Source organism: Pempheris klunzingeri, chromosome 3 (genome assembly GCF_042242105.1).
Source record: "Pempheris klunzingeri isolate RE-2024b chromosome 3, fPemKlu1.hap1, whole genome shotgun sequence".
Classification (NCBI taxonomy): domain Eukaryota; kingdom Metazoa; phylum Chordata; class Actinopteri; order Acropomatiformes; family Pempheridae; genus Pempheris; species Pempheris klunzingeri.
In genome coordinates, this window is record NC_092014.1 from 18,551,190 (window position 1) to 18,565,100 (window position 13,911).

A 13,911-nucleotide genomic window follows, 5' to 3' on the forward strand; every position below is an offset into this window, starting at 1 on the left:
CATTAACACAGGAAAGCCTACAACATTTGAGCTTTTCAAAACATCCTCTACCCCACCTCTTTTCTTGCATTTCTGCCTCCCCACTCTGTCTTTCTAGCTTTCTTCTTTGTCTCTTCACTTCTCTACATGTAAAACTCTAAATTGTTATTTTCAGTATTTCCAGAGGAAAAATACCAGACATATATCCAGTTATGTCACTTGTTGAAAGGATCTGTACAGATCAGTATCAGGATTTTTATTGGCAATATTGAAAATGCCACAGTGCCCTCTCTTATCCTGGGTATCAAAACCTGGTATTAAACGGGAGTAGTGATAAGCTCCAACATTACTGATTCTTTATGGGTACATATTTCTGCGTTTTAACGAGTAAAAAGCCAATACTTTATCAACACATATGTTAAAAAGTATAACCATGTAGAAAAGCGATATATGAATCTGCTCTGCCTGCAGTCTCTCATCCACCGCCGCTGTGTTTTATACAAGCACAGCACGCCAGCTCAGCTAATAGCGAATTGTTACAAACAAGCTAAAACTAAAGCTTTCTCTAAGCTGTTACATTTACTGACCAGGCAAATTCTTGATAACTTAGTTACTAACTGAGACAAACCAGCCCGGGCAGAGGACAGGAGGATACTATTGAGATTATACAGGGACTAAACATGACTGTTGCTTCTCTAGACACATTTAGTTATATCTAATATATAAATAAATCCTAATCCTGTTATGAATTTATTCTTTTTAAGAATAATAGATTTACAAAACAATTACCTAGTAATGAGAAATAGCCAATAAGACTATAAATAAAGAACCAAACTGATAAGGAGTATCAATGAGAATAGAGTAGTATCACAAAATCCAAGCGATATCCATCCCTAGTCCTTACTTTAGGGGGTGACTGCTGCTGTTGCTGCTGCTGTTGCTGTGGACCCTGCTTGTTGGCGGGCTGAGTGTGCTGAGGATGAGGATGATGGTGGGGGTGGAGGGCCTGTGAAGAAGAGTGGTGGCCTTGCATGGGCCTGAGGGCACGGGGGATGAACTCTGGAGCCAGCGGGTTCAGGACGTAGGTCTTCTTGAGCTCCAGGGCCTCCAACTGAGCCTTGATCTGCTCAAAGGTGATACCATGTAGACTCGTGTTTTCGTGGCAGATGGAGACAAAGTGCTCCCAGAATTTTCTGGAAAAAAAGAGGAAACAACAAATAGAGAGATGTTTTACTTCTATTCTCCTTTATCCCTCCTCTCTCCCTCTCTCTCTCCCTCTCTGTGTTTCATGGATCATCTTGTTGATTTTTTCCTGCTGGCAGCGTGACAAATTACTCTTTGGAGGCTGAATATAAAAGATCAAGTCTGTTTAAAACAAACATTGAAAAGGCATGTGTAAAGCAGGTGTAAAGAGAACAGACAAAATTAAAATGAAAATCAGTGAAAAGATGAGGCCCACTAACAGGAAAGAAAATTACAGCTCCAAGGCAAAATAGGAGCTGCAAGAATAAAAGAGTGAAAGGAACAAAGAGCACAATAATGATCTCTCAGCTGATTGACGACACAAAATAATCTTCAGCAAAACTAGATACATATAGTATAATAAATACATGTTTTTAGATGTAAACCATAAATCATTTACATGTGGAGGTATAGGTCTATTGCCTTTCAATGGCACACTGTTCAGGGTATTTGCTGTTTCAATATTATGGTAAAGTTGTAACTGCAGCAGATCCACAACACAAAAAATAGCAAAAATTGAAAAAAAAAAAAATAGATTTAGCCATTAAGCTTTAGTTACAATCTAACTCACTTAAGATATCTTTAACTTTACACTTCCTACAGCGGCTTCACTGACCTTCACTGTGTTCAATTCCTGTCTATGTAGGCCAACATTTGCAAACAACCACACAGCAAAAGACCTGACATGTTAGGACAACTAGCAGAGGCTAAACATACAGTTTCTATGGAGATGGATAGTAGGGAAATGGGTTTGAGAGTGAATGAGCTTAAGAGATTCGAATGGAGGTAAGAGGTGGCAGCCAATGGTATTTCATGTCATCTCATGCCACCCAGTTGATTATAGGATAGCAAAGTGATACATATGGCTAAAATAAGGATCATTAGTGATGTTTGATGTTCCTTTTGGGTGATTTCCTACATTACAAGAATAGTCACTCACTGTAATTGAACAGATTCGTTCATATAAAGCTTGGCTATGTTACAGTATCGAAGGATTTAGTCAAAAATGTCTACATTTACCTGCAGCGCCCAACAGAGCACAGTGCTATGGGGTCACCCACAACTGCAACCAGGGACTGGGCTCTGGTGATGGCCGTGTTGAGCAGCTTGTAGTTGGACAGGAATCCATAGTCAAGGTCCTCTGTTGAGTCCTCAACTAGTTGCTCTTTACGCTTGATGGCCGTCTGCTTGTGCTTGCAGGTATGCCGCGTCCGCACCGTGCTGAGGAACAGCACCCGGAACTGTTTACCTGCAAACATTTTTTATTATGAAGTTTCTGAGTGCATTAAGAGGAGTTACACAAGTAAAACATAGAGCTTTGGGAAGCAAAGACCATCTTATAAACTTTCTGAATGAGTGAAGCAGAAAAGCTAAATAGAAACACTAGAAAAACAGGGGTTGGCTAATCGATTACTTACTTTGACGCAAATGACTCTTATTAAGAAATAAGCTATACAAGTGCAATGAATGAAATCTAAACTCTTGGACAAACTCAATATGTCCATTAATTTCTATGACATTTGATGTCAGTGGAAAGTGAAAACATTTGCATGCTGTTTTCTTAAGCTAATTGTTGTACTTTTTTTTACATGTTACAAATTAAGAGGGGAGCCAACTCACTAGAACCTACTGAATAGAAAAAATTAGGCCTAGTAATTCAATCTTCACACGACTCCAGAGACTGTTGATATAACACATAAACACTACGTGTGTGTGTTAAATTCAAATTCTGTGTGTGCATGTCCACACATTTCATGTCATTAATGAGGAAGTTAATGACCTGGTGAAGGCAGCTGGATTCAATACAAGAAGCATGAAGCATGCATGAGACTGATGCCGACGGGAGATTTGGGGCCAAAACCTCACTTATGTTCCTCTTATAAAGGGACTGGATGGTAGGGAGGACAATATGAACACTAATAACTGAGTGGAAGCTAGTGGAGTCGACTTCACACCCAAAAATGTGAGAGACAAGCTTCATGGAGAAATATTAATGAGACACATTGGGATTTAAAATTTGTTGACTTGTTTGTCTGTAACTGTGTCTTTGATTTCCTTTTTTTATCTAGTTCCTATTTTTTGAAAATTGAATGAACACCATCAAATTAACTGAAAAACCCCAAATACTAAGGCCTTAAGTAAATCAATCGTACATGCAGGTCACCAACAAAGCATTTTAAATTTCAATATATTAGTGTACTGGTACACGTGCAAACCTCCTTACTGAGTGTCAGCATGTTGGCTAATACTTTTTCTCACCTTGGACATTGAGCACCCTTTCCACGCTGACCTCGTGCATCCTTTTCTTTCGGAGCTCAGCACGAATGCGGAACACTTGGTCAGCATATGGAGACACCACTCCAATGCTGCCCTCATCCAGCTTGCCCCAGGCCACTGGCCACTTCTTGCGCAGCTCCTCCACCCGCTCCACAATCTCAAATACCTGTGAGGATGAAGGAGGGCAAATGAGAGATGTGACAACAACGCTCGACTCCATGCTCTCTTCACACTTTCCATACACACACACCTGACTGGAAAAGAATGGTGGGAAGCCAGGGGCAAAGGGATATTTTGCACTGAGGTAATAAGGCAACAGTGGGGGACAAAATATTTGAAGGAGGCTTTAAGTGTTGTTGTTTAAGTTTGGCTCTGAGGCTACATCCACACTAATATGTGAACTCTATCTCCGTGCACATGAGCATTTTACCACCATTTTAGCACTATTCTCTCTCTGTACAAATACAAAACACTGACTACACATATTACATGACCTTTGTAAACCAGTGCCAGTGTAAACAGGAAGCAGATTGTCAACTCTGGTTGGATGCTTGGATAGTAAAGCCAGAGATTGCTTTGCTTGGACTGACGGCAAGGTGGAACCGTTAGTGAAAGCAGTATAGGGAAGGACTGATAAAAACTAATCAGGAGGTGAACCTGGGGATTTGTGTCAGTTTCCAATTGTCTCGGTTTCCGCTCATCCAGACTGAAACAGTTTTCTCAATTAGAACGGAGTCAGCAGCCTTCTTCATTTTAGAGGTTTGAAAATTAGTATTGCTGACGTTAGGCATACATTTTGCAAAAGTTATGAGTTTTACAATGAAAACTCATTATGGTGTAGCATGGGATATCAAAATCCACTGATAACATAGGAAGGTATGGCTTAATGAAAGAGGACGTGTTGTGAAACCACTGAGAGAAAAAGTTTTGGTTTGCTGATAAATAGACTTAATATCACACCTGTACATGATTCTAAAAGACCTGCCAGGCTGGCTCTCTGGGTCGACTAACTGAAACATCTAGAGATTTATAATCTGTGATAGAGTTGAATTGACAAATTGAACCGTATGAGCTTCTGTGCAAGTGATGACTTTGTACCCTATTCAATAGCTTCTTTGAAATTGAACAAATATAACAAAAATAGTACATCAGCTCCACCTAGTTACTAATGTTATCACTTCTATTTAAGAACAAATGTGGCACAATCACACTGTCACTTAATTTCAAGACCTTCCTACGGGGCTTCACAGGGGGTATTTTGAATACCTATTGTTATTTTGTTTTGTGAGCAGTTCCTCAATTCCTGCCCTGCTCAGATCTTCGGCATACCGCCAGAGGCTTTGAACTGTCATGAAAATATTGTCTTCCACTTGAAACTAAGCCCTTCAAAGACACTTGCAGAAAAACAAACAGGCGTGCTTTTTTAAAACATTTTGATTTGGGAAGATTATGATAATGTTGTTAATGGTTTGACATGGGTGCTGTATCAAAGAGACAGGAGGTAATTCACTTGGCATTGCTGACAGTTTGGGAGCAAAATTAAGAAGCATCCATGGTTTAATTGGATGGAACATGTCAGCGGTCAGACAGCAAATGACCACAGCTAAGTGAGTCTAGAGAGGAACTAATCAAAGGTTAGGGCTGTCAGTGAATCATGCATCATGGGTGTCAACTGTAGCTCTTAATTAAGTTTATGGGTTTCATCTTCAATTATGATTATTAAAACAGTGGGTGTTCCAATTTATGTGATGGGGCGAAATAAACAGCGCAGATCAGTCTTCATTCTGCTTTTACTTCAGTCAACAAAAGTCAACTGAATTACAAATTAAAGCCCATTATAATCAAATCCCTGAATTAGTTATATCAAACAGGAGTCTACAGCCGAACAACATTGCTTAATACAGAAGTTATAAAGCTTAAAAAAAAGAATCTATTTCACGCAAATATTCATTAAACTTACTAACCAGCATTAGGAATACGTGGTTGCTGGTGTTTGATTTGAGAAGTTTGAGAGCCCCAATATTTCACAAATCGAGGATGATACTTATTTACATGAAGGCCACCATAGCTTCTCCTAGGGGAGGAGTCAGGTGAGTGGGTTTTCAGTTGGCTGCAATGTGTAACCTCATTGCTAGATGCAAATAAATTCTACATTCTGCACCTTTAATACAGTTGCTGCAATTTGGCCCTTTTCATAACGTTATAGCCTGTGCTTATTTCAAAATAGATATATAGTCCATATATTGCCATCAATTATTTAAACAAAACCAAATCAATGTGCCAGAGCAGCACACGTTAATTTACCTCACATTGATCATGTTTAAGCTTTCGTAGCCTTCCCCTTCCCAGAGAGAGGGAGCACAACTATTTTGTATCATAGTTTAGTTCTTCACATTTAGGAGATCAGTAGTAACCACAGAGGATTGATTGATTTGATTAATTCTTTATAATATTAATGAGTTCACCGGTGCTATGGCACAGGACAGGAAAATGCTGTATTAAAGCAAAACGTGCTAAACTAAGATACTGGTGTTATCTAGCTGTGTTTCCGACTGTTTTACAATGCATGATGCTGGGGGCACAAGGGGGGGCAATGAGCGAGTGGGACGCGTCTCACAACATCTCTGTTTTAAATTGAAATCAGCCAATGTATGATGCTGGTAATTGGATTTTTATCAATTATGATTTTCTATTCATTTATTTCCAAATGTAACATTTACTTTCAAGCATGGTGAGTACAAAACTACCAATGGTGGTTACTTTTCTACCTTGTTTGCCCTCAAAAGATGTGTGTTTGTTTACCTTAGGAGAGCTAGGTAACAATCATACATAACTTCCTATGTGTACATTTGGAATATCATTCTAACCCATACCTCAGCATTGTTGTAGTAGGCAGTGCTATTCTTCTCCTGGACATCTTCTCCTCTGGCTGTGAAGAAGGTCAGAGGGTAGAAGTCCTTATGGGAGGGCTGCTTCCCACTTGCCATTAACTTCCCATCATAAAATAATTCTGATGTGTAGCTGTTGGAAAAAAGAGGAAGAAAGGGTAAGACAAAAGGAAAACAAAAAGAGAAGGAGACAAGTGCAAGATGCAGTATGTCAATGAGAATGGAGTATGTTTGTACAAGAATTTGTCAGAAATAAATTTAGGATTGTGTTTTAGGGCTCAGCAATTCTATGTCCTGTACACCATTTATACACACTCACCTGTAACACAACCTGTCATATTTGAGATTTTGGGAATGTCTGGTATCAAAATTTGAAGTGAAATTTTGTAGGTATGAACAGCCCTTGTCCACAAAGCATGGGTTTGTAATGACAGAGCTGTCAAAAGATCTGTGGTTTGAAGAGTGAATGTGCTGTGTCCAATGACAAAAACAGCATCAGCATGAGAACAAATTCAAATAGATGCTCTAAAAATGTAAAAATGTGCTGCTGTGGGTGTCGGTTTTTTTTATTTGTGTGTGTGTGTGTGTGTGTGTGTGTGTGTGTGTGTGTGTGTGTGTGTGTGTGTGCTCTTCTTTTGCTGCACCACAAAGAAATTCGGCCCAGCAATGCACTGTACTGATTAGTCAAATACAGTAAGTGCAGCTGCATCTGTTAACCTCATAAGTATCAAGATAGAGAAGAAAAGTGGCTTTTAAGAGTATAAATCTTCCATCATGTCTAATGGCCATTTAAAGTGAAGTTCTTAATTCATATTTAATCTTAAACCCGTACAGCCCCTCCTGTTGTTTTGTCAAAGAGCTATAATCAGTCCCACCACCGCCCAAGTGACTCCCATCTTTTCTCTGGACAACTAAAGTTTGTCAGTTATTCCCTTCCTGACCCTTTCGTCCCACCCCCTCTTCTCACACATTTCCTCCACCTCCTCAGCCTCTCCACCCACCACTTTGACACAAGGCAGTGTTGAGGGCTCACACCTACTTGATGATAGCTTCATGGGAGCGGTAGTTCTCGCACAGGAGGATGCGACAGGGGTATTCAGGGGGGTAATGCTCATACAGTCGGTCCAGCAGTGACACATGCAGGTTACGCTCCCGAGCAAACTCGCTGTACACAAACGGACTCAGCTGCAAGTCGAGGGGACACAGAATGAAGAGAGAGAGAGAGAGAGAGAGAGAGAAAAGGCCAGGGACGGAGAGGAGGAGAACAAAGTTAGTTTCAAAGCATGACAAAGGTAGTTTACCATATCTCTCATATCGTTGTTTTTCCTTTCTATAAATCAACTATGAATTTGAATTTGGTAAACTAAATCTGTTTTAAGTCTAACATAGCAGTGTCAAACCATGTACCATACATGGTTTAAGCACATGGCAAATTAGTCAATTACTTTTTTCTACTCTGGTTGAAGTCATGTTAATCAAATGAAATCACATTTAGTGCTTGAAATAAAAAGTCATTTGGCAGTCCATGGCATATTAAGGAGCTTGGCACGTCATGTCTACGGGAATGCCATGTGCTGGCAATCTCATATACTCTCCAAATCTATTTCCCAGACATGCCAGCCACTTTGACTGAATGGTAGAATACAACCCCTTCCTCAACTTGTGTACATCTTAATGCCTAATCTTTAAAAAATTTTTTACAGTTCTTCAGATGAGGTGGAAATGCACATAGGGGTGTATTAGATTTCAGTTTAGTTTCTGAGTTTGAGTCCTTTTGGCTCCATAGTTCCTTGAACGTTTTTTTAAAGGGCAATCAGGAAGACAGGATGTTATCACATCTGGCCTGGTTGCAATTTTGTCTTAAGAAGTGTTCTTGTTTTAAGGAGCTTCAGATACGCAAGTTCTTTCTCCCCTTGTGACTTGCAAGCTCTTCCTTCTGGCGTGTATTCATTTTCACTCCCCTTTGACCATGTGCAACTAACAGCAATCTATCTTAAAGTTTGAATCTTAATTTAAGTGTGACAGTGAAAGAGGATCAGCTAGCTTTAATAAGGCCCCACACAGCCAATAAGAAAACACTCAATAGAGGTCTTAGCCTTCATTGACTATTTAGCTGGCTCCTCCACTGCTGAATGGAGGAGGTAGAGCAGACGTGGGGGTGGGCTGAGAAATATATAAAGGGCAACATCCTTCCTTGTACTACGTTCCGTCCTTGGAGACTAAGCTGCTGTATAGGATAGAAGGGTGGAAGGAGAAAAGCATGAGGCAAAGTGATTGAGAAAGACAGATGTATACACAGGTGGACATTGTGTTTTAAATCTGTTTTTCTTGGCTCGGAGAAATAGCAGAGAGAGAGATCAAGTAATTACAGCAACTATTGCATGGTAGACTCCTGCCTTGTCTTCATCCACTGCAAACTGGTAATCCTATGCACTGTCTAACACCACAAGAGGAGAAAATAAGGCTTTAATTCCCTGTGTTGGCTTCGAAAGCTTGAATGATGTGAGTTTATATTTATGTTATCTTTGGCTGAAGTGGTCTCCCGAACCACAGCTCTACAGTCGCTGCTGTCTGGTCTTTTGTACTTGAAGTAGGGAGGAGTGGAGTCTAATCCACAGCAAAGTGCAAATGGAGTTATTACTTCTACTTGATGTCACAGCTACTTTCTGCAGCTGTTCTTAGTATTCTATTCATTTTAGGGTACAAAGAAAAGTCTTCAAACATGTGAGAGAATGAACTCAAGACCCTATGATGAGTATTCGTATTTATGAATTCAGTAATTCACGAATAAGCTGAACAAGTCAAAATTAAACCATATGTTTTCTAACTGCACTTATTGTTAAACTCTTGTTCTTACCTGCATATGGTCTCCAGCCAGCACGATGCGGGTGTTCTTGCTAGCTAGAGCAAAAGGCATGATGGTTTCACACTCCATGGCCTGGGCCGCTTCATCCAATAGGATATGGGTGAACAACCCTGCCAAAACAGATGGGACACGTCAATTTACTTAACTGTACCTACGCAATATATATTGTTGTACTGCACACTTCATAATCATAAATGGGAACCTTTTTTGTTTTATACCAAACTTTACTGAAGAATATTACAAAAATGCACCAAAAATAGGCCAAAAAGATCTATAACCCATCTCAAGTATTGGAACAGTACAGTATGTGATACTTGGCTGAATCAAAAGTAAAATACAGACACTACAAGCAATATGAGTTTTATAGTGTTTCTTCTAGAATGAATATAATTCAATATATGATTCGGCAATTTTGACATTGATGCTTGAAACAATGGTTCCCATAGTGAACAGATATGACTACGTGAGCTATTTATCATGGACCCACGCTGTGAGTATCTCACTTCATCATAGCTTTTCGTGGTAAAGACAACAGAGCCTCCCTATGATCCAAACTATATCTTCTTAGCAACAATGGTGCTTTCAGGTTCTGTAAGGGAAATGTTAGGGAGCATCTTGGATTCAAATCTATTAAAATCTGTGTCCCCTGTAACCAGCGATATTCTGTGTTGAAATCCAGCAGTAGCAAAACCTCAGAAACCATTTGACAGGGTACTGCTTATATGTACCTTATGCATGGCTAATTATGGTTATGATTTAGAAAGAAATTATTTAGCAATTCATATAGAAAATGTTTCTATGTTGAGTAGAAGTGTCAAAATTAATTACATCAGAGTCCAGAGAAGCTAGGTGAATCAGATGATCCTTACAAATGATCAGACTTTGTAATGTCGACATTTTTACCATTGTTATATTGGCACATTGATGAACTAAAATTTTGTTCATTAAAAGCATTAAAACCCTGTAACTGTCTCTAATGTGCCATCCTCTCAGACACTTTTTCTTCTCCTTCTTTTAACCAGCCCTGCAAACCAAATGCAGGGTTTTGTGGACGTTTGGAAAGGGATTGAACAGTAGCCTAACCCTGATTTAAAAAGCTCAAACGGTGCTCGGCAGTATGAGGGGAGGGGATGAAACGGCATGGCAAATGACTGCTGGAGCGGGGAGCGGGGAAGAGGGAGGCTGAATAACAACCAGCACACAGCCTCTGAAGCCCAAACACCATTTCCACAGGAAAGTATATACAGATATGAAATGTGACAGTTGAAAATAATAAAATAAAGTTGGGGACTGTCAAAAAGTAAACAAACAACAGAAACATGAGCCAGCAAGAAAAGAGGTGGAGCAGTTTGACTTGAGGCAACATTCATTCTGTATCTGCCTGTGAACAAATGCCTGCAAAACATATTGATTTTTCCCCCAACAACTATAAAGCCTCAAACCAGTGTTCTCTCTGAACTGTGTGTGCACCTCACTGAAAGAAATGTTAGCACTGCTCCCCCACTGTGGTGCTGATAAAAAGGCAAACGCTCTGTAATACAATGGCCCATGTTTCTGTGTGCAGATTTGCAGAATGTGCATAATTGGGTTCTATTAGAGCTTATGAAGTGAGAAATGGCCTTTAAGAGATGTAAAGTGACGTACCAAACAAGATCATTTTTTCCACCTGTGCATCTCCTGAGAGCCTGACAAGAACATGGAATAAGATAGGGAATCATTGTTAGATTCCTTTTCCTAATGTTATTATCGCTTCCAAAAGTATGATTTGTCAGATGATAGAGAGAGATTGCTAGATGTCACACTTATTCCAAAGGGGGGAGGGTGCATTATGCATAAAATTATGCACTCCAGTAATATCTGCAGGTTGAATGAACATCCAAAATGAACAGTGACTCACTATGTTAAAAGCAATAAAATATAGGTGGGAAAATCATTTCAAACAATACTGTTAAAGCCTGGTCTGCTCTATTTATTTGTTCCTCGTTTTTTCCATCACTGCATGGAATATTACTTGCTCAACAATGCAGCCAAAGGGACATGAAGTCATGTAGATGTGCTACCCTTTTATCACATAGTGAATTATTGAGGCCGGACACTTTTGTTGACCCCTCCCCTATAAATTGTAGTCAACAGGAGTCCTACTTGCTATTTCACTTCAATCCACATGAATACGCAAGAGAGCCAAATAATGCTCACAAATGATGTACATGGGTCATTACAAATGGGAATGTTTCCCCAGGCAGGGAAGTAGAGATAAGTAGGCAGGCAAGCAGGAGGCAGAGATGGTCTTTGAGTACCAAGTAGACAGAGAGGCAGACATGAAGGAACATTTTTAATGGTTTAATGTCTCACCTGGGGTATGGCTGCATGCCTTGGGGAACCTATCTCTAAACCAGAGGTCCAGATTACATTTATGTAGCTGCTATCGATCACTGGGCTAGTAATGGTGTCTGAATTTGGAAATAACTGTGGTAAAAGAAAGGGGGAAGGAGGGATAATAAGCAGAGGTGAAAGGGATCGGAGGCACTATGTTGCTGAAGTGATTTGGAGGAAAGATAGCTGTTTAATAATAAATGGCAGCTCCTTCACCTCTCACACCCAGTCTCTCACTTTCTCCCTTTCACACAGTCTCTTTCTACCCTTCTCACACTGTAAAAGTCACTTGAAAAATCTGTGATCTGGGAGTGAAAAAGGGCCAATGCAGATAACTCTACCCTGTAAAAGAAGCTAGTAAAGATCAGGTTTGAAAGCTTTGTCAGGGTCTTTTTATGTTGTCATACCCTCACAAAAATAATTTCCCAGCCCTACTCTGAGCAGCAGCAGAGTCTTTAAAATTGTTCTTGGATGTGTTCTGGTACCTGCCAACTTAATTTCAGATAACAATTCCCTTATTGACGCCAGTATGAGCTACAGTCTTGAACCTTTATCAGCAGGCTGCAAGACTCAGTAGCCTCAAAACAGATCAATATTCACCTGAGTCCCAGCACCCATCCGCTAAAAAGGAAAATACAGCATCATCTTTAGAAGTCCAAGTCTCTCCACCACCTTCAAGATGGCTCATTTACAGGAATTCCTTTCTAGGGTGGTAAATCAGAAAAGCTGACAACTTTAATTTCCTTGTGTGCTAAAGAAATATAATCAAATGAATAAATGCGACATTTATTATAGATAGTTGTACTATTGCCCTGCGACTGCCTTATTACAGGGATGCAGTTGATCCTGACCAGCAGCTGGCAGGGTAGTAGACCAACAGTTACACTCTAACTGTCCATATCTCCCTTAGAGCTGAACTTCATTCATGAATATAGAGTTTTCCCTGTGCTTTCGTCAGTTACGACAGAAGCATAAAATCAAGACTGCGACTAGAAAAATTATAAATGAATGACAGTTTTGCAGTTGGTGAGTAAACATCATGAACTGAGTGTGCGACTGCATTTGTTGTTGTTTTTTTACTTATGCGGTCTACAGGCAGTCCACCTAAAGCTGAAAGTACGCTGCGTGCATGACTACCAACAGCAAGCAAAAGAAACTTCATACACAGACACACCAAACTACACGTGGTAAGTTTTCACGTTAGATCCCATACATGAGCAACAAAGAAAGAGTAAAAATCAACAAACCAGGCATATAACAGATAATAGTGTAGCTATCTTTTTATGTGCTTCTCTGCTTTGGGCTGGGAGATTTGTTATCGCTACTTAGTAGACTCGCTGGCTCCCAATGGCCTCGTTTCCTGGCGCTTTTTCATCACCGTCGAACACCAGGAGAGCAGGAGAGATGGAACGTGGGGAGGAGGGCTAATGATGTAAAGTACATTAGAAACAGGCAGATGGTGTTCCCAAGCAACAGACAAAGCCCCCTCTGCTGACACATTAGAGACGGTTATTAGCCTGCAATGACAAACTGGTTTGTTTTCCGTGTCTTTTACACAACTTAAATGAGTTCCATCCGTCTCTAAATGGTGGGCTCCTGCCAACACCGGATATCTGAGTCACTGGGGATGACCAAAGAAGAGGAGACTGAATGCACTGAGCTGTGTCTGCATGTAGTTACAATCTTTTGAAAACCATGTATGTAAATCTACATACTTATATAGAGAAAACTTTAATGTTCAATAGTGTGATATTATAGACCTATATTAATACTACCGTAATTAAATTGTTCACCTGTTGTTGAGAATACTACTTTGGTTATGTATTGATAACAATAATAGTCGACTATCACTGTGTTGGACTATATTGTACTGAAAGGTGTATTTTGTCAACCGAATACACATAGAAGCAGAAATATGAGATTGCACATCAATCCCTCTCTGATACAAAAGAGTTATAAATGATAAGCTTTGCAATATTATTACAGACTTTTAGTCACTGGGGTACTCTGCGTGTGTGATTGATAAAGTATGGGTCTTTTGACAGGCCCTGTAAGCCTTTGTTCATTCTTCAAATGTCCTTTTAGGAATGCAAATGGTGTTCCAATTATCCCTCTCCCTTGATGATATTTAGATGATTCTGACCACTGACACCACAGACATTTAAAGAACCATCTGGTGTAAAATGTTTGATCCACCTGCACCTGCTAATGCACGCCAAGCCTGAACTCCGTGTATCATCAGGTTGAATTGGCAAAGAAAATGAAAGTTGCTGCTGACAATGGTTG

At 39.9% G+C, this 13,911-nt stretch overlaps 1 protein-coding gene across 4 annotated transcripts in view; it reads right to left on the minus strand.

The window, feature by feature from the left end:
* Positions 1-13,911, minus strand: part of helz (helicase with zinc finger) — a 56,058-nt gene that overhangs the window by 14,889 nt on the left and 27,258 nt on the right. For all 4 annotated transcript variants that reach the window (XM_070856162.1, XM_070856161.1, XM_070856159.1 and 1 more), the window contains exons 19-24: positions 9,244-9,362; positions 7,426-7,571; positions 6,372-6,519; positions 3,481-3,664; positions 2,242-2,470; positions 884-1,172 (exon numbers count right to left, since the gene is read on the minus strand). In XM_070856162.1, coding sequence (XP_070712263.1) covers positions 884-1,172; positions 2,242-2,470; positions 3,481-3,664; positions 6,372-6,519; positions 7,426-7,571; positions 9,244-9,362 — 1,115 coding nt within the window. The remainder of the gene's footprint in view (positions 1-883; positions 1,173-2,241; positions 2,471-3,480; positions 3,665-6,371; positions 6,520-7,425; positions 7,572-9,243; positions 9,363-13,911) is intronic.